The sequence below is a fragment of the Denticeps clupeoides genome, chromosome 14, assembly GCF_900700375.1.
Source record: "Denticeps clupeoides chromosome 14, fDenClu1.1, whole genome shotgun sequence".
Lineage (NCBI taxonomy): Eukaryota > Metazoa > Chordata > Actinopteri > Clupeiformes > Denticipitidae > Denticeps > Denticeps clupeoides.
Genome location: NC_041720.1, coordinates 7657137 through 7685088, shown reverse-complemented (window position 1 = coordinate 7685088; position 27952 = coordinate 7657137). Strand labels below are relative to the sequence as shown.

Genomic DNA, 27952 nt, shown 5'->3' with positions numbered 1-27952 from the left:
CTCAACAGTTGTGGTATTATACAACGTGATGGCAGTCGATTATACTGATTATTACTATTGATCATTTGACGATGAATATTTAGTTATTCTACTCAGGCCGAGGTCGCGTCCTGATTGTGTATAGACGTTGCCGTGCGTTCCGTTACGCAGCTGCGTGTGTGTAACAGACGTTGGGGAGAGGGGGTACGCGTCCCCTCAGAAGGGCCATTTGTTTTTAGCGAGACGAGACTTTAAAAGTCCGCCCGACATGCTGTCTGCACGGACTTCAGACTTTTTTAGGTTCAAAGCCTCGACAGAATGACGTCAAAAATGCAATTTCCCACAAATGTAAAGTCTCTATGTAAACTTTTCTCCATTTGATTTGATGACATTGTTTATTCAGTATAAAGTCTTTATACTACATGTTCCACGTTAAGTAAATGTACATGAAATCTGGTTGAGCACTGTGACAAACGTTTTTGACTCTTTTGTGTTTGTTTCATGATTCGTGTTCAGATCAGCTCCTTTATTCGTATTGGACTTGACATTTTATTTTGTGTCATAGCCCTTCAGGTCCACTTTTCCAGAGTCGGAAGAATCCTGATGTAAGGGAACAGTCACAGCCTTGTTTTTACTTATTACAATAAGCAATTTCTCACCCAAGCGTACCTCAGATCAATCTAGTCTTTACACTGCCATACAAGCAAGAGGTGATAATATATTGCTAATATGACTGCATTACTAGCAGCCAATATACAGTACAGGCCAAAAGTTTGGACACACCTTCTCATCCAATGTGTTTTCTTTATCTTCATGACCATTTACGTTGGTAGATTCTCACTGAAGGCATCAAAACTATGAATGAACACATGTGGAGTTATGTACTTAACAAAAAGTGGAGACCTGACCTCCACAGTCACCGGACCTGAACCCAGTCGAGATGGTTTGGGGTGAGCTGGACCGCAGAGTGAAGGCAAAGGGGCCAACAAGTGCTAAACACCTCTGGGAACTCCTTCAAGACTGTTGGAAAACCATTTCAGGTGACGACCTCTTGAAGCTCATCGAGAGAATGCCAAGAGTGTGCAAAGCAGTAATCAGAGCAAAGAAACTAGAAGATAAAACATGTTTTCAGTTATTTCACCTTTTTTTTGTTAAGTACATAACTCCACATGTGTTCATTCATAGTTTTGATGCCTTCAGTGAGAATCTACCAACGTAAATGGTCATGAAAATAAAAACCACATTGAATCACATGTCTGTATTGTAATTCTTAAAAAATATAATAGGGAAAATTATTTATTGACATGGACTATTTGATGTAAGACAAATGGTTAACGTCATATCAATCCAAGTTGGTCCGGGGTGCAGTATAGTATCTCAGAGAAACCAAACTGCAGCAGAAAGATTAATTTATGGACGTGGGTTATAGGACTTTACACCTCCGTCCAAACTTCGAGGAACCAGTGTCTTAGAGTACATGTGAAAGCTGCATAATGATGCGAGACTGAAATGAAGCTTTATGTACTGGCACGTACTGTGTTTCAGCACATTCTGCTTTAATGGTCTTTGGGGCAGTGGTGGCCTAGCAGTTAAAGAAGCGGCCCCATAATCAGAAGGTTGCTGGTTCAAATCCAGATCTGCCAAGGTGCCACTGAGCAAAGCACCGTCCCCACACACTGCTCCCCGGACGCCGGTCATGGCTGCTCACCTGTCATGGCTGCCCACTACTCACTCAGGGTGATGGATTAAATGTAGAGGACATTTCAATGTGTGCTGTGCATCACATGTGACCGTCACTTCACTTGTACAAAACACAAACCATTGAAGTTTCACTAAGCAGCCAGTGCTTTTATTGTAAAATGCCACGCCCACACCTGTACATTCTCACCTGTGGATTAGAAGGGATGTTATATAATGATACCATCTGACTCCATATTGAGCAGCAGGTAATTTTTTTTCTTCCATGGAAATGATCTGACCCACTTAAAAAGGACAAGAACGATGCAGCAGAAATGCTTGGCCACAGTCAAGTCCCGAACTCCACAACGTGATGGTGGTAACGTCCCTCCACTAGCACACGTCCTCCAGATCACGGAGGACAGTAGCATTTGCTGGCGAAGGCGATCCTTCTGCTGAAACCGTAAGTCTCTCAAGGTAAGCGGTGCCTGGCTCTAGTCCACGGGTTTCCCTGGACCATGAGCTTCCTTGACCTTGAAGATGGAGTCCCAGTCAGGGGTTTCGGTGTTGCCTCGATGCTCCTCGCCTCTTGGGATGGCGGGGAAAAACGACTGCATCCTTTGTCTGAATTCGGCCAACTGTGCGGGCAAAATGGACACCGTTAGTCACTTCGCTCTTTCGATTTTACAGCGGCCGTAATTACGACCCATGACCCAGGACGAGTCGTGGTACTCACACTGTGGACGCCCATCGCCTTCCACGCGGCGAAACCGACGAGACCCACTCCACACCAGGCGTAGAGAGACCCCCATCCAAGCGCCCGCAGTGCCAGTGACGCTCCGCTCTCAGGGACGGCCGCCGTGCCCGCCACACCCTGGCAGCAGGGAAAAGTGGTCAGCCTTTATTTCATGGACGGAGCCCGTACAGGCCGGACCGGAGCAGGAAAACCGAGCGCTGAAGCACAGGAACACGTCGGTCAACACACATGGTGCAATTCTGGCCCATTAAACGTCACAAAATGAGTGTTAAGAGAGCTCCTTGTAAACCATCTAAACAATCATATATAAAACAGCAGGAAAAAAAAAAAGAGATCCTGAAAAGTGGGAGAGAGAAACTGGGATTAAGACTTTAATTTCACAACCACTTGGCCGCTTCAGTGTCCCCGATTTGATTAAGATCCAGGTCGGCTCGTGTTACCCACTAGTCCACTACCACCAAATCCACGCAAGTCCCGAGTTAAAACACGTTCTTCCAACGCTCCGAGATGGTTGAACAGCTGATTCGACGAAGGGACGGGTTTGAACCTTCATGTGCGTATTTACAGGATTTGGGTGGACCGCTCTGATCCTGGGGACCCTGGAGGGTCACGACCCCGCTCACCTTGCTGAACCACTCCGGACTGCGTTTCTTGGCCGCCGCCAGAGTGCCGCCGAATCCCGCCAGCATGCCTACGCCCGCCGCGGCGGCCAGGAAAGCGCCGCCTGCGACGGTAAAAGAGCGCAGTAAATAATCGGTGCGCGGAATTTAAATAGAAATAAAAAAAAAAAAAAACACACACACACACCTTTCAAAACGTTCATCTTCTCCTCCTGCACGTCTTCCAGGGACCCGTTCTCCTCCTGCGCCGCCATGTTGCGCGGGTTCCACCTTCAAAACGCTCCGTCGGGCGACACGCGTCCAGCCTGCCACCCTTCCTGCAAGCGCTTTATAAAATATACAAACCCTCTTATTTCATATACTATTAATAACTATTATTATTGTTGTTGTTGTTTTATTATGGTTGGTGTTTTAGCGTCTAAATCCCCACTGACGTTTATTCTGGCCCGGTACAATTCATGACTCGGGTTGCCAATTTGTCTTAATATATAAGAAATTGTTCTAAATTGTTTCTGAGTCAATCTCAACAAGCAGTTTCACTATATATTAAGAATATTAAATGTCATTTTTTTATGTTGAAAACAATGTTTTTTTGCAGAAGGTCACATTCTTGACTCGGGTTGCCAAATTGTTTTAAAATATGCTAAATTGTCCTGATTGTTTCTGAGTCAATCTCAACAAACAGTTTCACTATATTTAAGGATGTTATATTGAAAACAATCTTCTCTGCAAAAGGTCAGATTGCATTTATTCTCTCAACCTAACATGACCTAACATAAACATCAGGTTTATGTTTTACGGTCTGTACTATGCAAGGTTTTTAATTTAGCGAGAGTACAGCAGTTGCCGGTATTATCCTATCGGATGCTGAGACATTTTAGACCTCTGTCTTAGATTATATAACAGAGGAATCGTGGAACACACCATGGTGCTTCGTTTTTTATTTGTTTGTTTTTTGGGGGGTTGTATTCCCACAACTGGCAACCCGAATTCACTACAATTCCCGTGATCCTGTGCGCGCCGCCCACCATCACGTCACTCTGACTGGCCGCTGATGCCCGCTGTGGCGGCGGGCTGGCCGCTGTCGTAACCGCGTATAAATCGACTTTCGCGTCTGGTGAATAAACGCGAGCGGCTCCGTGCACCAGTGCAAGACTTACGACCGGGTCCTGAAAAAGCACATTTATTCTGGCCGGGTCCACGCTTTATTTCGGGGGAGTAACACGGGAAGACACCTATCAAATCTTCAATGGAGGCTTAGAATCATTACTGAGAAGACAGCACTCGATGGACGATATATTTAATAACAACGTGCATTTTTTTTGCATGGGAATTTAAATACATTTAACACCCAAGACTGAAGGGGGATTCAAAAGAACGCTCGAAGGACGGGCGAATTGATTATTAATGTGTAGGTTTTAACGTGTCGTGACGCGCTCCGGTTATTATTATTTTTTTCCTTCGAGATACTAATCGGAATGAAACAAGAGACCGAACGGTGTCGATTTCGTCTCAGGTATATCCGACTGGGAGACAGAATGGGCTGAAGGAGTCTCGACATGGAAGAAGAATGCGTTCGGATGTAACATCCAGAAAAGACGCCGACTTTTCTGAGTTTTTTTTTTTTAAAGGTTTTTTTAATGGCACTTTTCTAATTATTGCATTTCCCCTCCATCCCGCCGGATTGCCTAATGAATGGAACACCGATGAAGCCTGCGGCGATGCGCGTTTTTCCGTGGAAATGATTTCATCATTTGATTTCAAAATCCTCAGTAAAGTTGTGCGCGTTGAATTTTTTTTATTAATGAATTGTTTTTTTTTAAGAAATTGAATTAATTCGGAGTTCGACAGACACAAGGCGCTCCCCGCTGTCGTCGCCCTTGCAGGACTACGTCGTTCTTGAAGGAGACCAGGCAGATGCATCTGGGGGCGGACGAACCCCCGCAGGAATGCCAGTACACCCAGATCTGCACCCGGGGCTCCCCGCACATGAAGAAGAGGAGGAAGTGGCGGGTCTTCCCTGGCCGGAACAAGTTCTTCTGCGACGGGAGGGTCATGATGGCCAGGCAGAGCGGGGTCTTCTACCTCACCCTGCTCCTCATCATGGTCACCAGCGGACTCTTCTTTGCGTTTGAGTAAGTTCTCAAGGGGTCTGGCCCGAGGTCAAAGTTCACACTCGATGAGACGCGCCAAGATATTTGAAACCTGCAGAGATAAGCGAGAAGGTTTCAGCTCCGATAGCGTTCTGATTCCAGTGTCATTTTTGCACGATGATATAAGACAGATTTTTTTTTTTTTTGTAAAAGTTCTAAAACACAAAACTCAGTCTGATGGGAAAACATCTCCACTGGAAAGCCATCACACATCTTAACCCTTTCAGAACTCTCTTAAACGTTCTCCTTATATAGGTCGGTTGGGCCCGTCACCAATTGGTCTGATAGCATCCACTCGGAGACTAGAGTTAACTCCAGCGAAAGTCCTCCTTGTTTGGCTGGAACGAGGCGAAGCGTTGGAGAAGCTAATGAGTGACTTGTGTCCCTGGGTCAGATGAAGTTAAACTAGCTGTTGTTCTTTCTGGGACACACGGAACACACCGTTAGAAAGGGGGTCTTGTGATGTCTCCTCTAAACCGGTCGAAAACAGAGAACAAGCTCTCTCTTTCATTCGGGACGTCGGGCTTCCTCTCGGCCAGAGTCCATGTGATGGCCGTGGTGGCAGTGGCCTAGTGGGTAACGGACTTACCTATGAACCAGAAGACCCAGGTTCAAACCCCACTTACTACCATCCAAATGTAAAAGACTTCTGGAGATGCTCAGCTTTCCTTTCTCCCCGTTTCTGTGTTTCCTGATGAAAATGGATGATTGTTTCTTGCGGAGGAAGGGGGGGATAGGAACGGGATGAGCACTGCTGGGAGCCGCCCGCGGGCCCCTCCCCCGCTTTCCTCCCCATACGCTCCACATTCCGCACACTCGAACTTCCCGAGAACACTGCTCTCCGGTGTGTCCCGTTTCCCTGGTAACTGTTTCCACAGGGCCAGCTTTGTGTGCTGTAGAACAGCGTGTGTTGCTATGGCAGCTGGGGAGAACAGCCACCCCCATGTTTTATATAAAATATATATTTATATTTCATACACCTTGCCGCTGGAGAAAGTCATAAATGTGATCACGAACTGAAACCATCTGACTCAGGCCTCGGGACAGACGTGGGAAAGATGCTAATTCACGCGGTGGAGGCAGAATAATGAGAGTGTATTGAAAATTCCCTTTTTCAAAGTAGATGTTCATAAACATTTCCACATCACAGGATGAGAACGTCACATTTCACGGCTTTGATGAATGCTGCGATTCTTTCGGTGTCTGGCCTCATAGTTCATACTTAGCGACCTCCCTGGAGCTTTTGTGGGTGTTAAGGAGCTTCTAGTTGTACTTAAGTGATAATTAGGGTTTCTTTGAAATCCATCCCAGTTTGAGCTGCATGAAGTCTGGCCTTAATGAGGATGCCGACACGTCTCTTGATTGATTTCCCAGAAATCATTATTGTCGGGCAATATTTTCAAACTGCCGCTAGGCGCAGCACTATGCGCTAAGCAAGAGGCACTGTTCACAAGCATTTTTTTGGTGTGTCACCCGGAACATGGTCGCTTGTTTTTACGCTTTCTGTTGAGCCAATGGGAAAGTTGGCAGTTGCCATGTTGAGACATTGATTAGTATTTCCATTATCCTGAGACAGCTCTGAACACTGACAAAAATTAGATAACAATAACTTTTGCCATAGTATTAACATCGCAGGGTTTTTCATTAGAGACCTGGAAATTCTGTCCTAGCTCTGTTCACCCTGACTGTAATAACGGTTAGAAGTTATTATGACACGTTCAGTGCTTATCTCTTCAAAAATTACACTGGGACACAAAGGTTTTTCTGACCCTTTGTGTCCCAGTGTAACAATTTGATTTCCACATCTGCATGCAGCCAGCAGATCCTGAAAAGGTTTTTCCAAAAACAGATCCCAGCATCCCGACGGAGACAAATCCCATCATGATCCGACAACAGCATTAAGCTTTAAACTATTCCGACTCAATTAAAACCGGGAGGTCTGCACCTATTTTAAGTCCTGGGCCTGAGTCTAACTCAATTATGAGACTTCAGCCTCATACGTCCGAGCATGCTGACTGGATTAGAGTGGGGCTTTTTTTTTTTATAAAGGCCGTTAAAATGCGCTTTATTGGTCCGTAGGTGCAGTTGGTGTAGTCTACATTTACATTTACAGCATTTATCAGACGCCCTTATCCAGAGCGACTTACAATCAGTAGTTACAGGGACAGTCCCCCTGGAGCAACTTAGGGTTAAGTGTCTTGCTCAGGGACACAATGGTAGTAAGTGGGATTCGAACCCGGGTCTTCTGGTTCATAGGCAAGTGTGTTACCCACTAGGCAACTACCATCCCAGCAGGTTCTAGCAGGTTCATTCCAGAGGTCAGTAATGCGTTCCGCTCATTGATCAACAATGTCAAAAAATTTCATGGCTTTCAGGTGGAGAGGCTGGGAGTTTTATCGCTGATGGAGTTAAAAAGAGGCATCGTTCACATCTGCATGGAGCGACTCTTCTCCGGAGTACTTGAGGGGAAATGTCTGAGTCCGCCTCAAGTGCCAAGAATTACAAACATGCTAACGTGCTTCAGAGACCGGAGACTTTTCTTCAGTCGGACCATGTGCCGGCAGCTGAAGACCCTTTTTTGGCGTTTTCCTTGGCCTGGCATCTTTGTGTGGTTCTAACTGTGTAGCTACTAAAACAGAAAATGAAATGCCAATATGTGAGGCCACTTCCATTAGATTAGAGACGTCGCTCTGGACTAGGCACTGGAATATTTTCTTCCCCTCTCGTGTCTTTACCATCTAATTGAATTGCCTGTCAAGAACGTGGTAGTATGTAGTCTAACTGGATTATGGTAAGCCGTCATTCATCAGGAGTAAAAAATAGTTAAAAAATAGCTGGTGTAAAAAGTAGTGGTGGTGTATCTGAAAGATCATGACCTCTTGTGACATGAGCTGTATTAAAACAAAAAGTACTTTAAAATGTTGACGGTCTCTCAAAAATCTATTAATGAATGAATTGCCAGTACAGGTTTTACAGGGAGTGCAGAATTATTAGGCAAGTTGTATTTTTGAGGAATAATTTTATTATTGAAAAACAACCATGTTCTCAATGAACCCAAAAAACTCATTAATATCAAAGCTGAATGTTTTTGGTTTGTTTTTATTTTTAGTTATTTTAGGGGGATATCTGTGTGCAGGGGACTATTACTGTGCATAATTATTAGGCAACTTAACAAAAAACAAATATATACCCATTTCAATTATTTATTTTTACCAGTGAAACCAATATAACATCTCCACATTCACAAATATAAATTTCTGACATTCAAAAACAAAACAAAACAAAAAACAAATCAGTGACCAGTATAGCCACCTTTCTTCGCAAGGACACTCAAAAGCCTGCCATCCATGGATTCTGTCAGTGTTTTGATCTGTTCACCATCAACATTGCATGCAGCAGCAACCACAGCCTCCCAGACACTGTTCAGAGAGGTGTACGTTTTCCCTCCTTGTAAATCTCACATTTGATGATGGACCACAGGTTCTCAATGGGGTTCAGATCAGGTGAACAAGGAGGCCATGTCATTAGTTTTTCTTTTTTTATACCCTTTCTTGCCAGCCACGCTGTGGAGTACTTGGACGCGTGTGATGGAGCATTGTCCTGCATGAAAATCATGTTTTTCTTGAAGGATGCAGACTTCTTCCTGTACCACTGCTTGAAGAAGGTGTCTTCCAGAAACTGGCAGTAGGACTGGGAGTTGAGCTTGACTCCATCCTCAACCCGAAAAGGCCCCACAAGCTCATCTTTGATGATACCAGCCCACCTCCACCTTGCTGGCGTCTGAGTCGGACTGGAGCTCTCTGCCCTTTACCAATCCAGCCACGGGCCCATCCATCTGGCCCATCAAGACTCACTCTCATTTCATCAGTCCATAAAACCTTAGAAAAATCAGTCTTGAGATATTTCTTGGCCCAGTCTTGACGTTTCAGCTTGTGTGTCTTGTTCAGTGGTGGTCGTCTTTCAGCCTTTCTTACCTTGGCCATGTCTCTGAGTATTGCACACTTTGTGCTTTTGGGCACTCCAGTGATGTTGCAGCTCTGAAATATGGCCAAACTGGTGGCAAGTGGCATCTTGGCAGCTGCATGCTTGACTTTTCTCAGTTCATGGGCAGTTGTTTTGCGCCTTTGTTTTTCTACACGCTTCTTGCGCTTGTTGACTATTTTGAATGAAACGCTTGATTGTTCGATGATCACGCTTCAGAAGCTTTGCTATTTTAAGAGTGCTGCATCCCTCTGCAAGATATCTCACTATTTTTGACTTTTCTGAGCCTGTCAAGTCCTTCTTTTGACCCATTTTGCCAAAGGAAAGGAAGTTGCCTAATAATTATGCACACCTGATATAGGGTGTTGATGTCATTAGACCACACCCCTTCTCATTACAGAGATGCACATCACCTAATATGCTCAATTGGTAGTAGGCTTTCGAGCCTATACAGCTTGGAGTAAGACAACATGCATGAAGAGGATGATGTGGACAAAATACTAATTTGCCTAATAATTCTGCACTCCCTGTATGTCCAGAGCCAATCTACCCGATCTTACGAAATCGCGATACTGCAGACATGTTGTGGTGACCTAATGCATTTCAGGGTGTAAGATGTCATTATTGTCATTGTACAATGAGATGTTGTACACTTACCACCATTGTGTCCCTGCGCAAGACACTTAACCCTGAGTGTCTCCAGGGGGACTGTCCCTGTAACTACTGACTGTATGGCGCTCGTAAGGCATCTGTTAAATGTCATAAATATAAATGCCATAAAATATCCAATATATGCACTAGTAAAGTGCTTTATAGATTGTGAAATGTGACAATATAAAGTATAGAATATAAAATATGTTCATAGTGAGAGAATGGGAAGCATGAGGATGAAGTGTGTGAATATTATTAACGGCAATAAATATTGATTGCATACCAACAGAAGCTTTATTGCACCAATAAACACAGTAAACCAGGTTGTGAGGTCGGGCTCTTACTTGCAGTTTTTCGTTCTCCTTCCCCCGCAGCTGCCCGTTCCTGGCCTCGAACCTGACCCCCGCCATTCCTGTGATAGGCGGAGTGCTGTTCTTCTTCGTGATGGGCATGCTGTTCAGGGCGAGTTTCAGCGACCCCGGCATCCTCCCCCGCGCCACCCCAGATGAGGCGGCCGACCTGGAGAGACAGATAGGTATCTGCAAACATCTCAGCCACTATTGTGATATGGAAACCCAGCATTAAAAGAATATCTCCGTAGACCTGCAGTCTTGGTATAAGGTCTGGTATATTTTTAGCAGCCGTCTTTGCTCCTGGTTCAGCAGCTCGGTGGAAATGTTGACAGTTTTGCTTGTTTGCCCTGGGACTCATTACTGTCTCGTCTCCGGATATATTTCCATCTATATCGCTCCCAGGAATCATGACGACGCCCTGTAGCACAGGTGCTGACTTCATGTAGAGCTGGTGCTTTGTGCTTCCTTCAGACATCTTCGGCCCAGTGAGCTTTAGGAAAGAGAGTCTGGTTCCAGGAGGTCATGATTGTTTACAGCAATGAGATGTTTGTATGGACCTCTTCTTGAATGACGCATGTCACTGACTATGCTGAACTGGTCTCCCGGTTTCCCACCTGACAAACATCAGAGGAGGTCTCTTCTGGTCTTTACCCACCACCACTGATGCTCCCATTGAAATCTATCTCTCCTTAAAGTTGCATGCCTCATACCCCATACCCCATACCTCATAAAAGGCCATTTTTAACCAAAGAACCACTGCTGAGCAGATATGGTTTTTGATGTGGCATCTTTCTCAACCCAAAAGTGACATGGATATGGTTAAAGGATTTTTTCACACAGTATTACAAAGGATTCTTTTATATGCTCCTGAGTAGAGTGTTTTCCAACAACCAGGAAAATATTAATCTTGCATCAAATATTGTGGCAAATAGCAGGATAACAGCTGGGACTCCGGCTTCACAAAATATCTTCTTTCTTTTTTTTTTTTTTTTTTTCAGTCTTTACCCTGTAACATCCTCCAATCTCTTCTGGTTCATCTATTTCTTATTTCCCTCCTCTCCATCTGTCCCATTTGTAGTTAACTCTCATTGTTTGAGTCACTTTGCCCAGCGGACTGACTCAGGGTCTTTTCTTTAATACAATAAGAGCCATTACAGCATCGGAATGACTTGAGATGGGATGTCTTGATTCTTGCTTTTCCTCCCCATGAAACGCCGCCTGTCTCTTTTTCTCAAGTCTGTGCGCAGGTTAAATATTCATAGCTGTCGTGCAGATCACTTCAATCCAAAGTGACTTTAAAGGGGCCTTTGTGTTCTGAGCTGTTTAATATTTACCTTTATTCTTGCCCTTTAGTAGATCAATGTTAAAAAAATAATTCAGTAGTTGTGTGGCTTCTTACATGCTCGAGTAGCACAGTGGTTCTTTTCAGTTGGGACCGTGTAGCCCGCTTCTCTCACAGTGGGACGCTGGGGCACAGCGAGGGAAATAAATCACTCAGCCCGAGTCAATGAGCTGCAGCTTCTGCGCCGGGTGGCTTGCGTACGTGTGTAGAGAGTGAGCAGAGAGCTGGGGACCTGCTGAACAAATGTATAATGTCATGCAAACGTCTCCTTTTTAAGGTGGGGGGGGTTGGTATCTGCCAAAAGGTGCTGAAGGGGTGAGATCTCACTCAGGGGTCTGCGGAGAGCTCTCGTAATTGGCTGGAGTGAGAAACTAAACAGACCATGATCCTGGGGCAGTGGTGGCCTAGCGGTTAAGGAAGCGGCCCCGTAATCAGAAGGTTGCTGGTTCGAACCCCAATCTGCCAAGGTACCACTGAGGTGCCACTGAGCAAAGCACCGCCCCCACACACTGCTCCCCAGGCGCCTGTCATGGCTGCCCACTGCTCACACAGGGTGATGGGTTAAATGCAGAGGACAAATTTCACTGTGTGCACCGTGTGCTGTGTATCACATGTGACAATCACTTCACTTTCTTTCTTTTGGTCTCTTCCTCCTTGAATCTGTCACCTCACCCAGACACGTCCAACGGCCAGACCACCGCGGGGTACCGACCGCCGCCCCGCACCAGAGAGGTGCTCATCAACGGGCAGGCGGTGAAGCTGAAGTACTGCTTCACCTGCAAGATCTTCAGACCGCCGCGAGCCTCACACTGCAGCCTGTGCGACAACTGCGTGGGTGAGTTCATTTCAATTGCTCCCAAGTCAACAAAGGGAACGCCAGACCAGGCGTCAGAAATAAAGGAATAACACGCCAGTTTCAATGTATTATGGAGGCCCCAGGCAAAAAGCAAGGCCTTGCCTTTTAAAATATATTCATTTAGGGACCTAAATTCATTGATTTGACTTCTTAGGCAGTTAAAATGAGCATATAATAAACTCAATATTAAAAGGCTTGTAAGAGATTTTAGTGTAGATATATGAGACTTGATTTCATACCACCACGTGTTGTGATTGAAGAGATTAGTAAACTTATTTGAATGGGCTTGGAGTAGTATTTTTGTTTTTTAAAAAAATGTATGTATTTCTAATGAATTTATGACACCACCTGCCTTAAGAAGATAATTGGGTGAGTTGCACAAACAATACAAAAATATATAAATACATTATAATTTTTCTTCGTCTAGCACCTAACAATCTCTGAGCATGCTCTTCACTGACAAGTTTGAGCCTTATCAGGGCTCTTAGTTTGTAAACTCAATATTCTATAGAAATCGAACGAGAATTGCTGGTGTCTTCCTCTTGTAAGTCGCTTTGGATAAAAGCGTCTGCTAAATAAAGTAAAGTAAAGTAAAGGGTGAGTTTCTGTGAACATTTTCTCCTGCATTAGACCCATAAATCTACTATCAGAGTTTACCTGTTTTGCCTTCTCATTTGGAACAGACCTGCTTGTTGGCCCTTTTCTTCCCCCTCTTATTCCCCCTCAGAACGTTTTGACCACCACTGCCCTTGGGTGGGAAACTGTGTGGGCAAGAGAAACTACCGCTTCTTCTACCTCTTCATCCTCTCTCTGTCCCTCCTCACCCTGTTCATCTTCGCCTTCGTCATCACGCACGTCATCCTCCGTAAGTACGTTGGCGGCGCTGCCGCCACAGACTGAGTCAGAAATTTATGGAGAACAAATAGAAAAGGTTGTAGGCGCGCCTGTAGTATTTACAGCCTCCCACTCTCGGAGAGCAGCCAGTTCTGGGACTGTAATGTTCTTGACGCGTGGAACGGGGGCATCGCTGGAGAGGAGCGGGTCAGGGCCGCCCCTGCGCCTTCGTGATTGTGCTCCTGGCTGGAGGAAGGTGGTGGGAGGGGCTGATAGAGCGTTTTTCAGCAGGACCCTGGGGCTCAGAGCGTGGGGACATTTTTTGGTTAATGCACATCCACCAGTCAGTCAACACAACACAGCGAACCTGTAGTCTGTTTTTTCAAATTAGCAATATTTTTATCGCAAAATAGCAGCACATACCATAATAAAATGTGTTTCTGTGCGGTTTGTAATTTTACAATGCCATCTGACTGTACACCATGTAATCTATATATTGAATCATACCCATGTCAGAATACTTTTTATCGGGTGAAGCACTTTTCATTGGGTTTTGGTAGTATCACGTAGAAAGACAGAGGGCCTTGCACCCCATTTACCGGGCTGGGGGGCCCACTGGGCATGACCCACACCTATGGATGATTTCTGCCCATTTTCAAGTTGCAGAAATTCTGCGTTGTGGCTAATTTTCAGTTGTTTGGACGGGTTACTTTCTCCTCCTGCGCTTTGCCATTAATGTGACAGTGTTGTGCTTTTGCTGTCCTGGAATTATTCCTGCTGATTGCATAACCAGCTTCTCTGTATTCATGCAGGATCTAACCGGAAAGGCTTCCTCGACGCACTCAAAGAGAGCCCTGCCAGATATCTTTCATCACTCTGTGCTCCCCCCCCCCTTTGCTGTCCATTCTGAACCCTTCTGTTCTAGTTCCTGGACACATATGTACACATACTATTGTTCATCTTCCACTCTGCGTAATGTCCATGACGGATCTGTGAAGATTTCTATATTGCGGAGACAGAAGCACTCAGACCCTACTGTATATACCATGCCTGTGAAGGACAATGCTGTTCATTTATATCTCTGTACTTTATTCATAGGCCATAGAAGTTTTGACTTAATTATCCTTGGACTGGAAACAGGTTTGCAGCAAGAGAGCAAAAGGCACAAATAACAAACCTCATGTTGGCTTGGATAATAATTAAGATAGGAAAAGGGACAACAAGGAGTCTGCCATGAGCACAGCTAATTATCAAGTAGAAGAGTCCCTGCTGTTTAATTAAGGGATCTCATCTACATAGATCAGCCACAACATTAAAACAGCCTTTTGTGCCAGAAAAAAATTGGTCAATGTTCTTACCTCCCTCACCTGTCCGCGGTATTAATAATGTGGCTGACCATGCCTGTCCAGTCCAAACTCTTGACTCCCTCTTCCTTGACTCCCTCACTGTACTGGAGGTGGTGGTTTGTTTCTTTTCAGTTTGGTCTATAGTGGGGCTATCTGGCTTCCATACCTACCTGATCAGCTCCAACCAGACTACCAATGAAGATGTAAGTATTATTATTACTATTGACCTGAATACAGCTATAATAATAGATGGAATGAAATATTGGGTTGTTGTTTTAAATCGATTTCAGATAAAAGGTTCGTGGTCAACGAAAAGAGGGAAGGACAACTACAATCCCTACAGTTACGGCAGCATCATCACCAACTGCTGCGCTGCACTGTGTGGCCCTCTACCCCCAAGGTGGGTCCAGGACAAAAGAATGACAAGTTGCATTGCATCTATCTATCTCTCTCTCCATCTCTTCTCCCCGTCGAGTGTGAGCGAGAGCAGCCTCTGTGTTTTAGTAAGAAGCTAATCCTCAGCCCTGATATCCATCAGCATGCTGAGAGGTAATTAGACATGCTGGCTGCAGCAGCGGGGGGGCGCTTCGCCACTTTCGGGCCCGATGTGATGTGCTCAGCAGTTCTGAATTCGTTTAGCCAGCATGCCGGGGACGTGCGTTGGGTCCTTTGTGAGTCCAGGTTCCTAAATTAGAAGGGTTCATGTTGTACAATTTCTTTTGTATGACGTCTGTCCTGGTATCAGTAGCAAGTCTTATGCTACAGATAATTGCCACCAAGACTAGAGTTCAACAGACTGGTCTGTTGGAGTAATGTTTAGTCAGCTGAATTACGTTCCATTTTATTGTAGCTGGATGAAATATTGTAGCTGGACGAAAATTCTTTCAATTTTGCCCATACTGTTTTTTTGTTTTTGTTTTTTTGTGCTCATTCTGTATGAAATGCAAAGTGATGCATCCTGACTTTCAGACAAAATTTGCTAGTAATACAATGTACCATTTAAAAGGTTCATCTAACTTCACTTTTTTTTTTGTTAGTTTCCACATTTGTTGCATTGTACATTAGGGGTGTGTATTGGCAATGACCTCATGATTGAAAATGGAAGTAGTGTGTGGTTAAACATGCAATAAGCAGAAATGTTGCTTTTGTGTGTTGCTTAAACAAAAAAAATACTGATTAAACCCTGCAGTTTTACTTTTTATTTACATTTTATTGGGACTACAGCATGCTATTTCTGCACAGCACACGTAAATGGCCTACATACAGATTAAATAAAGTGTGTTGATGAGGAGCAGTGAGTAGTGGTGTTTTCGCAGCAAATGTTTATGAGGGATGACTGAATGTCGACGCAGCCAGGAGTTTCATGCATCATTCACAGGTTTGGAGCGAGCCTGGCGAGACGGGGTGGGAAATAAGCCCCCCCCACCGGTGGTGGCCATCTGCTGTGTGTGTGTGTGTGTGTGTGTGTGTGTGTGTGTGTGTGGACATATAAAGATGAGGCACAAAAACACACATGCATACCAAGAAGCATGTGTGCACCACATGTGCAAATACACACAATAATATCTCCTGTCTTTTCTGTAACCTTTGAAGCGCAGACTCTCACTGCGTGGTTTGTTCTGCTCTCTCCTTGCTGCAGTCTTATTGACAGAAGAGGCTACATCCAGCCAGATACTCCACAACCAGTTCCTCTTTCCAATGGGACCAGTGTATACACCACCCCTCAGATGCACAGCCACATGGTACAGGCTCCTCTATGAGTGTGTGTGTGTGTGTGTGTGTGTGTGTGGTAGTAGCCTAGTGGGGAACACACTCGCTTATGAACCAGAAGACCCAGGTTCAAATCCCACTTACCACCATTGTGTCCCTGAGCAAGACACTTAACCCTAAATTGCTCCAGGGGGACTGTCCCTGTAACTACTGATTGTAAGTCACTCTGGATAAGGGCGTCTGATAAAAAATGCTGTAAATGTGTGTGTGTGTGTGTGTGAATTCCATGTTATTTAAATCTACCAAGAATACTGAATATTCATGTGTTTATTGGGGAGCTCTGAACAAAATTTGAATCAAAGCATGAAGAAAAACAGAGCGCTGCCCTGCTGATATATGTATTTATTTGGATGACTCAGGCCCTTTAATTAAGATGGACAAGATCAATGGGGTGGTCCCACTGGACCGTCCATGCTGGAAGCCCCCTACAGAAAAACCTGTTTTTGGAACGCTGCCTTGTTCCCTAAATCATGTTCCCTAAATCATGTTCCCTAAAGTGCAATTAAAGACAAAAGATCAAGAGAAATTGGGAACGAGAAAAGGGTTTTAGAAGAATGGTGCAATCTGGGAAAAATTATTTGAACCCCTGCTGATTTTTGTATGTTTGTCCTTTAACAGAGAAATGATCAGTGAGAGACAGAACAATACCAAAAAAAAAAGAAAAATTCCTTTCAAAAAATGCATTTCTCACTTTTAGACTGATCTTAAACTTACAAAATCAAAATCAACAGGGGCTCAAATAATTATATAAATACACACACACACACACACACACACACACACACACACACACACACACATATATATATATATATATATATATATATATATATCCCCTTATATTCAGTCACGGAAATAATTATTTGAGCCCCTGTTGATTTTGTGTGTGCGTGTGAGTGTGTGTGTGTGTGTATATATATATATATATATATATATATATATATACACACACACACACACTTATAATATTCTAAATATGCAGTCTTCTATAGTTTTCATTGAGCCTTGTTGCTATAATATGAAACTCTAATGTGAAACCGCTTACTAACGTCATCTTTTTTTTTGTCTCTTTTGAACCATCTGTAATTCATCATGTCTTTTTTTATTTCTATCTATTTATATACACTCCATTAAACAATTCCACTTCCCTTCGTGTCTGTATGTGTCTACTGATGTCTGTTTCAAAACCCTCTCCACGTTGTCTCTCCATTTCACGGTCTCTCTGTTCTCAGTGCGACCAATATCAGTGCATTCAGAGCACCAAATTCGTTTTGCAGGCTGCAGCCACCCCACTGCTCCACAGCGAGCCGGTCATTCTGGCTGGAGGTCCCCACCTGCCTGGTAAGACCTCTCTGGCGGGTCACTGTGGCCCTCTGGTTCCAGTGCAAACCTCCATTCCTTCCTCGATGCCTGGCTTGAGCTGTGGTGGAGAGCTGCTGGCCCTGAGAGACGTGGACGCCCACTGTCGCCATCACCACTTCACCAGTCCAGATGAGACCCCCTCGCCGCCACAGCCACCCATGCCGCCAATGCCACTGATGCCCCCTATACCCTGTGCTACCCATGTCAGTCATATTCACCCCACCCAGCTATATGACCCTGCCAGCCAGGACTCGCTGCATGAGGACTCGGTCCGGGGCCTGGTGAAGCTCAGCTCAGTGTGACTGGAACATTCCTCAGCATTTTTTCGGCCCCTTCCTGTCAACACAGGGCTGAAGGGCTGTCACTGGGACTAAACCGATCTCTAATGATCCAAATCACTGGACCACTGGTCCAGTCTTCCAGCAACTTGTACAGCAGTGACACGCTGTTGACCATGAGAGTTGCACTGGTACGTTCTGTGAACTCTTTGTGAGAGGTTTAGAGGGTGGGATGAATTCTCTACTTCTGGTCTAGTAACAGGACACCTTGTCCTTTTTGTGGGTTTTCCAGAAAGTAAAACAGCGTGTCTGTTAATGAAATACTTCTTCCTGTTAAAATGGGACTACTGCCTTGTTTCCTTATCAGAGGGGGGTGTCTCTGCTGTTTTAATAGTTTCTGTTCACGTCACTGGTGCAGTGCTTATAGAATGTCAGTCTCTGCATCATGCCGATTTACAGTTTTTTGTTATTGGTAGAATGTGAATATGCCAAATCTGGCCTATGTGATTATGTGCCAAGAACTGCTCACTGACTTCTGCGATGTTACAGTAATCCTTGTTAATGTAATTAAATTCACTTTTTATGTGCACTAATGGTTTTGAATGGTCATTTAACACAAGTGAAATGACTTCCTAAAGTTGAGGGGGTAGTGAATGAGAGACATGCTTATAAACAGTTACAGATATACAACAGTGTTCAATGAATGAGTGAAAATATTCTTTAATAGTTTTAAGTAAAAATATCAATACAGACTATTGAAATAAGTGCTTTCAATACATTCAATTAAGGGGTTCATAAATCAAATGAGTTAAAAAGGTTCAGCCGGTCATAGAAGTTGTAGGTTTTATTTACAGTCAAATAAAACACCTCAATAAATGAGCTGCGTGTTAATGAATGGCTAAAAATCATGTTGTAACCAAATCAAATGTGATGAAGTGTGTGTGTGTGTGTGTGTGTGTGTGTGTGTGTATATATATATATATAAATACATTTTAACCGTCGCCATATTTATTTCCCCAAGGACTTCACAATGGTATTACCCGCCTCTTTCTTGGGTATTAGTTTCTGCTGTATTTCAAGTTTGCTGCCAGTGAACCTTTAACACTGTTAAAATTCAGAAACGACTTTCTAACCAGTGGTTGGGGATGACAGTAAAAATGATGACTGTCAAGTCATGTATATGCTATTAGAGGTCAGCCCTGCAAGGGCATCTCTGTCGGGAACATCGGCGAGGTTTGTTGTTGCAGACGAGGAAAAGAGCAAAAGGCACGATTCAGAAAATCATGAGCAACAGATCTATTACAATTTTATGTGATGTATGTAAACCCTGCAGTCCATGTGGCAAAATGATCAGCCGTATAAGTAGTATATTAAAAAAAAGCAAGTATTCTATGAAAATGGGAAAACAAACAGGTTAAAAATGGTCCAGCAATTGGTCTTGGCACATCGGGCACATCGGGTGTGTTGGTGAACATACCCTTTGTATCAAGACCATGTGTTGATGAGATGAAACAGTGTTTTGTGAAGTATTCACAAAAGTATTATCATGTAATAAAGGACCTCAGGAATAAAGCAAAATGCTGTTAATCTACTCAAAAGGGCATCTACGGTTTTGCTTGTGAAGAAGTGGAAGAGTTGAAGTGCACGACACACGTGCACTAAAGAAAGAAGGAGTACCTGTTAGACGTGCATATTATTTTACTGCTGCCTTTTCAAGAGATCAAGCTAAAGAACGAGAATGCTGGAATGGGTCACTGGTTGGATCTGGACTTGGTTGAATCGGGAGCTGGAATGGTTCACCACATCTTGACATCTTGGAGCAGAACGTCTCCCACAATCTGCAGCTCGTCCACACTGGCCAGGTCCTGCACGCGGTGCTTGTAGCTGAGCTGGTGGACGCCGTTCACTGCCACTTTAAACTGCTGGCCCTCGCTGAGAATGATCATCTGAGAGGGGACAGTGAGGGGGGAGAAGATAAGGCCCCCGTGGGCTTTACTCAATCTACAGCGTACAGGTACGCTTTCAAACCTCAAAGTAGTTTCCAGCGGTGAATGGGAAGCTCTCTGGCAGGCTGCGCTCCTCCGTACCCCAACATCCTGACAGGAAGGAATTGCGCACCAGCATGGCTGACTTGAAGCGTGGGTTAAGGTGCAGGGCGATGTCCTCGGAGTTGCTAACTCGCAGGTTTACAGCAAAGCTGAAAGACAAGGTTTGCTTTTCAAAAAAACGTGCCTTTCTGGAAACAAGGACAGATAATGGACCGACCATTCAACAATGTTGCATACCTTTGAGCATTAGCATTTATGTGTCCTTTAATCGTCAAGGTGTGTCCAGGACAAAAACCCTTCATTATTCTAGCCTTGAATGGAAGGCTCTTAAAAAAAAAAAGGGGACCCAGAATGTACATGAAGGTCATCAACTGCAAGACTTCTACAGTTCCCGTGCGCCTGTATCCTACTCTACAGAAGAAAAGGTTTTGGACTCACCATATCACCCGAGAACATCAAAGAAGCCTATGGAGAGAAATAACCTCATTATAATAACCTCATTCATTCTAAAAACTAGGGAATTGTGCAGGGTTTCTTATGGGCGACACAAGCCTGTAAGGTCAAACGCTCTTACGCCGGGTGGAACGCCTCTGTTAGCCATGACGACAGGGGCCGGAGCCGGATTCTGCAATTCAAAGCGACAGAACAAAAGCACTGCGAGTCAAACCCACCGTCTACCTACTGATCTTACCATGGTGCTTATGAGGCCTTGAGATTATTGCAAATTTGACTGTGCAATTTGGATTCTGAATTTCCGGCAGAAGGCTTCCAGTTTTGAGCCACAAGATCTCAGTATTTGAGGTAATTGGTCATGCCCCCTTCCTTGTCAAGATGCTCCTGTCGAATGACGCATGACAGAGGGCACGGTGTTCTTTCGGTGATCAGCTTTGCACCAGAAACCGATTTTTTGGAATTAAGGCCAAACAGTATGTCATTAGCCTTGTTAGAGCGTAAGACATTTGCGCATGTTTTTTTTTCGGAGACTGAATGCGCTTTACAGATGTCCACGAGCACAGACCACCCCTTATTCTGCATGCGGTCAATGGATTGATTGGTGGAAGCGAAGATGTGAGGAGTGGGGGCGGATTTTGGGTCAAAGTGCTGGGCAGTAATCTGGTTTTCGGTAAGATTAAATACATAGGTCTTACTCCTTACTACTAAACATTCCATTCTTTAACCAAAAGAGGGAGGAAAAAAACGTGATGATGCGAGAGAGATGCCTTGGAATTTTTTATTTGCATATCCACTAGACATGTACTCACGGAACTTGGAAAGAAGGCAATGGCACTGATGTTGACCTTCCCTGATATTTGTATGGTGTCCACCTTGTCCAAGGCCAGTTTGTGCCTGTACTCCAGTACATGAGCTCCGTTCACTGCCACCTACAGGGAGGGAGACAAATTACACCCATCTGCCCAAACAAATGCACACAAGTGAGCTTATCAGTTCAGGGTTGCGTGTTGCTGCAACAAGACATCCTAGATGTGTAAGATTTGTGTAGATATAAAAGGTTTTGAACTTGCTGATACAGTCACTCAGCATTTGAGCACAGAAAAGCTCCTGGGGTAAACCACAGCCACCATCAGGAAGAGAAAATGGAACTAAATAATTCATCAAAGATGAACTGTGATGGACTGAATGAACCGATGGCATGAAAGCGCCTCAAAAAACAAAATTTCATCGCTGAATATATGGATGTAGTGTTGTATTATGAGGCTGATCAAACGTTATTAATGTTTCTTATTCCTCATAAAAACAAAAAACTGCCAGGACATTAAAAGCACCAGCGTCAAACTCAGTAGGTCCCCCTTTCTGATCTGAATGTTGTGATTGGACTTGCCCCTGAAAACGTTCCAGAACATTCTGTGCTGTATGTCAGAGGTCGTTGTCATCATGGATACAGCTGCCCCTGAAGGGTTGCAGCAATCCTGATGAATGCAGGACCCAGGACTTCCTAACACAGTCCACTGAGGGTCTCACTGCTTTTGCCAGCACGTTTTCTAACCACAATGCATTCTTCTGTCAGGTTTAGACGCAAAGGATTTCTGCAGATGGGTCCTTCTCTGTCCAGAAAAGAAACAATCCTACCCTGTTTCACCAACTGACCTTGTACATGTCCTTCTGCACCAAAATAATGACCTCAAAGTCGTCCCCCTGCTTAAAGGGCATCCTGTAAAGAATCTCCTCCCTGCCCCACTGCTCCTGCTGCAGGGTGTTGCACACGATGCAGGGCGATCTCTTGAAGCGAGGGTTAAAGTGAAAAGCGACATCTGCACGTGGCTTAATGCTGCTGCCATGCGTCAAATCCAACTGAAACCTGGTGACAGTAATCATGGCTGTTATTTCTATGCAGACATATATTTTCCATGTAACTAAATTTGAAATATTTATTTAAACTTAAAAAAATATATACACCTGTTATGAAGCCAACACAAATAAATAAATAGTAAAAAAATGTTGGAAATGCAACAATGGAGTAATGGCCCTTGTATGTACACACTCCATACCTGTCTGCATCGCTGGGGATACTTCCTTGTAGAACCAGTAATTCCCCAGGATTCAGCCCTCCTAATATGGTACCAGCAAAGGGAATGGTCTGCAAGTGGGGAAAAAAGCTCTCATCCAATATTGCCCATGGCTGTCATGAAAAATAAATGCAACTTACTAGACTACTGTAATTATATCTTAATATCTTAACATCACATATTCGAATATGGATTTATCAGATGCCCTTATCCAGAGCGACTTACAATCAGTAGTTACAGGGACAGTCCCCCCCTGGAGACACTCGGGGTTAAATGTCTTGCTCAGGGTAGTAAGTGGGGTTTGAACCCCACTTTGGGGCAGTGGTGGCCTAGCGGTTAAGAAAGCGGCTCCGTAAACAGAAGGTTGCCGGTTCGAATCCTGATCCGCCAAGGTGCCACTGAGCAAAGCACCGTCCCCACACTGCTCCCTGCTCTCTCAGGGCGATGGGATAAATGCACCATGTGCTGTTGTGTATCACATGACAATCACTTCACTTAAACCTGGGTCTTCTGGTTCATATGCAAGTGTGTGACCCACTGGGCTACTACCACCCCTGTGCTCGTGCCCAGATTTGTTTGTATCAGTATCTGACACTAATACTGCAACCATACAGCCGCCAAATTATCGAAAACGCCTTCATTGCGATGGATCGAGCAGTGTAGCAAGGCCCAGAAAGTGGTGTACATACGATCGATGTCTTCTGATCACATTTTTAACCAGGCGACTTACTGGCATTCTGGGTCACGCTGCCACCCCTCATTCACACGTCTAACCTCCAAATAACACAATCAGCAGTAAAACAGTTCTAATATCAGGCAACCAACTGAATAAGTCGCTGCTCAGATAATAAAAAAATATTTTAAAAAGTTATGTAAGTATATAGTGCGTTCAGTCAGGCCTTACCGGAGAAATCACGGTTTGCTTGGGATTTTTATCCGACATTGTAAAACAAACGAAAGCAGGAAAAAAGGAAAAACGCGTCGTGAGGTCACGAAACCCGTGCACTTCATCAAGCGCCCCGCGGCGTTCACTTCCGCGTTCGCGAACGGAAGCGGGTCTCCAGCCAATGGAAACGTACGACCACGCCCCCAATAAAATTGCATTTACAGCCAGTCACACAAGATGGAATAGGATTAAAAATAATAATAAACTTACTAAAAGAGAAAAGTTTATTCATTTCATAGTATTTACAGCCAGTTGAGAAGAGGTTTATACACACACAAAAAAAATAATTAAATAATTACACAATGAAAATGTATGGCACACATCCCATATTAATTTCAGAGAAGGGGGGAGAGAGGGAGAAAAAAAAAAAAAAAAAAAAAAAAAAAACTAAGTGTCTCGACAGACTCACCTCAATATCAAATTAAAACTTGCAACACAAAACATAGCCCATTAAGTGCAGAATACAGGGCCATGTCCTTTATAAGGACCTGCGGTTTCATTTGTAGTATACACACTCTGAACCGCATTTATTTTAAATACCTTATAAGTTGCGGAAACATAAAAGCATTAAGATCCCAACGGCAATACTGTAAACGTTATCTGTATGTCAGGAGGTAATGATGAAAATGCACAGAAAGGGTTCACTTTATGCTTCTGAGGTAATTTAGTCTAAAAGCCATTAGAGAGCTGAATGAACTGAGGGCAAAGCCTGCAGGTCCAATCATCTTCGTTCATGAATTTAAAAGTCAGCATCAAGCCTGAAGGTGTTGTCTGTTGGGCCAGACATTACACCCATCCGCTGGTATTCTCCAACCCGCTTCTCAAAAAAGTTGGTTTTTCCCTCCAGAGAGATGTTTTCCATAAAGTCGAAGGGATTCTCTGCCCTGTAGATCTAAAGATGGGAAACAAATTAGCATTTTGTAAGAACATACAGAAAGGACACAGAGGATGGTAGCGCTCAGACCTGGCGACTATGTCATGCCAATGCAGTTTCAGCCAGGTGGCCACATGCCCACTGATCTGAGAACAAGCAATGGCACCCAGCTCCCATTATCAGCTGAGGTACGTACCCCTGCGCCTCTCATCATTGCAAAACACAAAGCCTAAATGTAGCATAATTTGCATTGAGCAGGCAAAATATAAATGGAGCCACTCCCCCAACCATACCTTATTAAATCCAAGCTCCAGCATCAGTCGATCAGCCACAAACTCAATGTAAGTCTTCATCATGTCACAGTTCATGCCAATCAGCTTCACTGGCAAAGAATCAGTCAAGAATTCCTGAAGGGGCAAAAATAAAAAAAATAAATAATAATATACTTAAAATATTCCTATCCCTGAAGATCAAAGAGAAAAGCACAAAATGAATTGTGCAGATCACTGTTTACCTGCTCAATTTCGACCGCATTCATGATTATTTTCTTGACTGTTGCTTCTGAAGGCTTGTTAACAAGATGCTTAAACATCAGGCATGCAAAGTCACAGTGCAGACCCTAAAGAAACAAATAAAAGATTTTATAACCCCCACATTCATATACAATTTACCTATGACCTTGCGGAAAAATGGCATTTACAAATGCCAAATGTCTTGTCAAAGCAAGATTAGCCACAGGTGAAGAAACAAACCTCGTCTCTGCTGATGAGCTCATTGGAGAAGGTCAGCCCGGGCATGAGACCCCTCTTCTTCAGCCAGAAGATTGCAGCAAATGAGCCAGAGAAGAAAATACCTTCCACTGCAGCAAAGGCTACCACTCGCTCACCTTTTACAGAGGAAAGCTCAGTCAGCATGGTAGTCTTAACAACTTAGTCCTTAAACAGACTCATCTGGAGAGGACTGGGGTGCAGAAAGAACACGTACCATACGCTGCACTCTTGTTGCCAATCCAGTTGAGAGCCCAGTCGGCCTTCTTCTTCACACAAGGCAGAGTTTCAATGGCGTTAAATAGATACTCCCTGTGTGGAAGAAAGAAAAAAAAATTCAACTTTCTATCATTAAACTGGTTCTAGATAAGACTTGAACAGCTTCAAGTCAGAAAACCTTTATGTTGCAGAGAGGCTCAGAGTTTGCGACTTTATCATGCCAGTGACCTCCAGCCAGCAGACCACATGCCTGCTGATCTGGGAACTGCCACCAGCACTCAGCCCCCATCATCAGCTGAGGTCCGTACCCCTGCGCGTCTCATCATCGCCAAAGGGTCGCGGTCGCTCGGCGAGACTCACCTCTCTTTGGGGTCTTTGATGTAAGTGTCGATCAGCAGACTGTACATTTCTGAGTGGATGTTCTCCATTGCGATCTGGAAGCCGTAGAAACAACGCGCTTCTGTGACCTGAACTTCCTGCGTGAAGCGCTCCACCTGGTGGCGCCGAAGGAAGTCGGGATGAGAAATTGCCCAATATATATACTTTAGAAACATGTACAAAATAAGACACCCAAGTGGGCAGTCACATACTTACAAGATTCTCATTCACAATGCCATCGCTTGCAGCAAAGAAAGCCAAAACGTGGGAGATGAAGAATCTTTCCTCATCTTTCAGAGACTCCCAGTGCTGGAGATCTTTAGACAGATCAACCTGAATGGGGGAAGAAAGCTAGTTACCAAAATAGCATGTAAAAATGATTGCTTAAGTAAGACCAGACAGCTGAGATGTGTATGGGAATAAAACGGGGAGAGAAGTGGTGACAGACACCTCTTCAGCGGTCCAGAAAGACGCCTCTGCTTTCTTGTACATCTGCCATATGTCGTGGTACTGGATCGGGAAAATGACGAACCGGCGGGGATTTTCCTTAAGAAGAGGTTCATCCTGAGAAGGAATGGGGACGCAAAGTTAAAACCAAAGGATTGCCGATGTATACATAAGACAAATGGCCCCCTCAGGTTAGCAAAAAATGCTAACGTCGCGCATCCCGCTCAAAGTGTGTCGTAACTTGGCCGAACAAAGTGTCTGAAATCGAAGGCGATATATAACTACAGCATTTCCCTTTCAGGAAGAGACTTATTAAAACGTCAGGCGTCTGGTTTCCATTATGATAGTGGACCAGATTCTTCATCAAAAGGGGCGAGCTCGTTGGCGCCAAAAATGCACGCGTACGCTTACATTTAGCATACATGAACCGCGGAGATATTTTACTTCTGACACAGCAAGGACAACACGACATTATATATATCATTACATTACCTGGAAGATTTTTCGCGCTGTTTTCGAAGCCAAAATGCGAGTGCTGCTCAGACTTGGAGGCTGCGTTCAGGAAACAAAAGAAGAACCCAGAACATTAACTTGCTGACAAAACACAGACATTTCGGCACAATCTATACACGCCACGCGGAACGCGGCTCTTCTAACGTGCACGTACAGAAATGGGAGGCGTACTAGCGACCAGCTAACCTGGAACAATGACCATCCAGCATTAACAGACCACGGCGGGCTAAAACGTACCGTATTCTCCTTCGCGTTTAAGGCCACGTTGGCCATTTTTGCGGAAACGACATTTTCATTCTTGGCGGACAGCGGGGAGCGTGAAGCGAGCATGTTGAAATTAAGAACAGACCAACACTACAACAGCCACAGCAGAAAATGACGCGCTCTTCGGGTACCCGGTTATAAAAGCCCTATAAAACACTTAAATAATACGGGAACAAACAAACGAAAAAAACTCGGCCTAAAAAAAAAACTCTAAAAGAAGAACTAGGCGCTAAAGCAGCTGCAAAGAAACTAAATGCCGGCAAAAGCAGAGCGGCGCCTATTTATTGAAATCTTGGCGCTAACCAGCGGCCAGCCAATAGGAGCGAGCCTGCAGGCGGCTCTTTAAAGTCGTCACGCGTCCCGTCCAATGGGGTGGCGACACGTCATCGCCAGATTGCGGGAATTTCAAATGCAGCGGGGGTCGCTTTACGCAAGGACGTTACAAATTAAACACAAACATGTAACACAAAAAGGCGCGCATATAACCAACCATTTATATTCTTATTATATTTTTTTCAAGCGCAAACAATACAAATACGGTGCATGTCTCGTATCCGTTGACATTATTGTTAGCTTCTACGCTTGTACGATTTAAATAGCATTTGCATGAAAGATAAATCGCCGTGTTGTTTGCGCTGGCTTCTTTAAAAAATATATTTTTTAAACATGTTAACTTCGCAAGTTTGTCAAGATGGACTTTTGGAGGGATAATTTTCCTCCGGGGTATTGTTCCTCCCGGTCTACCTACTGACAGCGTTTCCCGCCACGGCGGCCATCAACAATGGGGAGTATCCGTACCGCCGTTTATACGCCGAATACTGGGACGGATTAATTAATACGACACCCTTTAAATGTACCTACGATCATTATATATCGAGGGTGTTTATACGGAAAATGTGGACTTGTTTCCAGCGGCGGCTTGTTGGGATATTTGTGCGAAGACGCAACGCGCCATTATTCTCTGAGATATTTACACACCGTGTGACAATAATCGGGAGGCGATGACGTTACG

General features: G+C 44.3%; 4 protein-coding genes and 2 non-coding genes across 7 annotated transcripts; 1 reads left to right on the top strand and 5 right to left on the bottom strand.

Moving 5' to 3' along the window:
- Window positions 1–1800: 1800 nt before the first annotated feature.
- On the bottom strand, window positions 1801–4009 carry tmem242 (transmembrane protein 242). The gene is made up of 4 exons (XM_029002034.1): window positions 3221–4009; window positions 3037–3137; window positions 2393–2530; window positions 1801–2294 (listed from the first exon to the last, which is right to left on the bottom strand). Exons 1-4 carry the CDS (start codon window positions 3285–3287, stop codon window positions 2151–2153), a joined length of 450 nt encoding a protein of 149 aa, XP_028857867.1. The 5' UTR covers window positions 3288–4009; the 3' UTR covers window positions 1801–2150.
- Window positions 4010–4950: 941 nt separating this feature from the next.
- zdhhc14 (zDHHC palmitoyltransferase 14) lies at window positions 4951–18548 on the top strand. Of its 2 annotated transcripts, none has more exons than XM_029002026.1 (9): window positions 4951–5168; window positions 10193–10353; window positions 12190–12348; window positions 13097–13234; window positions 14016–14064; window positions 14650–14752; window positions 14840–14949; window positions 16189–16291; window positions 17597–18548. In XM_029002026.1, the coding sequence occupies exons 1-9, from the start codon at window positions 4951–4953 to the stop codon at window positions 17981–17983; spliced, it is 1428 nt and encodes a 475-aa protein (XP_028857859.1). In that variant the 3' UTR covers window positions 17984–18548. The 2 variants fall into 2 exon arrangements, with proteins under 2 accessions (XP_028857859.1, XP_028857858.1); XM_029002025.1 differs by having other exon boundaries at window positions 17552–18548.
- A 115-nt stretch (window positions 18549–18663) lies between these two features.
- Window positions 18664–23559, bottom strand: lgals8a (galectin 8a). Its single transcript, XM_029002031.1, has 9 exons — window positions 23437–23559; window positions 22515–22603; window positions 22114–22324; window positions 21270–21389; window positions 20582–20632; window positions 20446–20472; window positions 20245–20333; window positions 19988–20156; window positions 18664–19905 (listed from the first exon to the last, which is right to left on the bottom strand). Exons 1-9 carry the CDS (start codon window positions 23473–23475, stop codon window positions 19756–19758), a joined length of 945 nt encoding a protein of 314 aa, XP_028857864.1. The 5' UTR covers window positions 23476–23559; the 3' UTR covers window positions 18664–19755.
- Window positions 23560–23868: 309 nt separating this feature from the next.
- On the bottom strand, window positions 23869–27172 carry LOC114802892 (ribonucleoside-diphosphate reductase subunit M2). The gene is made up of 10 exons (XM_029002027.1): window positions 26914–27172; window positions 26656–26715; window positions 26167–26280; window positions 25933–26049; window positions 25699–25832; window positions 25337–25431; window positions 25105–25238; window positions 24867–24971; window positions 24646–24759; window positions 23869–24370 (listed from the first exon to the last, which is right to left on the bottom strand). The coding sequence occupies exons 1-10, from the start codon at window positions 27004–27006 to the stop codon at window positions 24218–24220; spliced, it is 1119 nt and encodes a 372-aa protein (XP_028857860.1). The 5' UTR covers window positions 27007–27172; the 3' UTR covers window positions 23869–24217.
- Window positions 24432–24572, bottom strand: LOC114764007 (small nucleolar RNA SNORD94). The gene has a single exon (XR_003742477.1). It is a non-coding gene; the product is annotated as a small nucleolar RNA SNORD94 (small nucleolar RNA).
- On the bottom strand, window positions 25531–25670 carry LOC114764006 (small nucleolar RNA SNORD94). Its single transcript, XR_003742476.1, has one exon. It is a non-coding gene; the product is annotated as a small nucleolar RNA SNORD94 (small nucleolar RNA).
- Window positions 27173–27952: the final 780 nt, after the last annotated feature.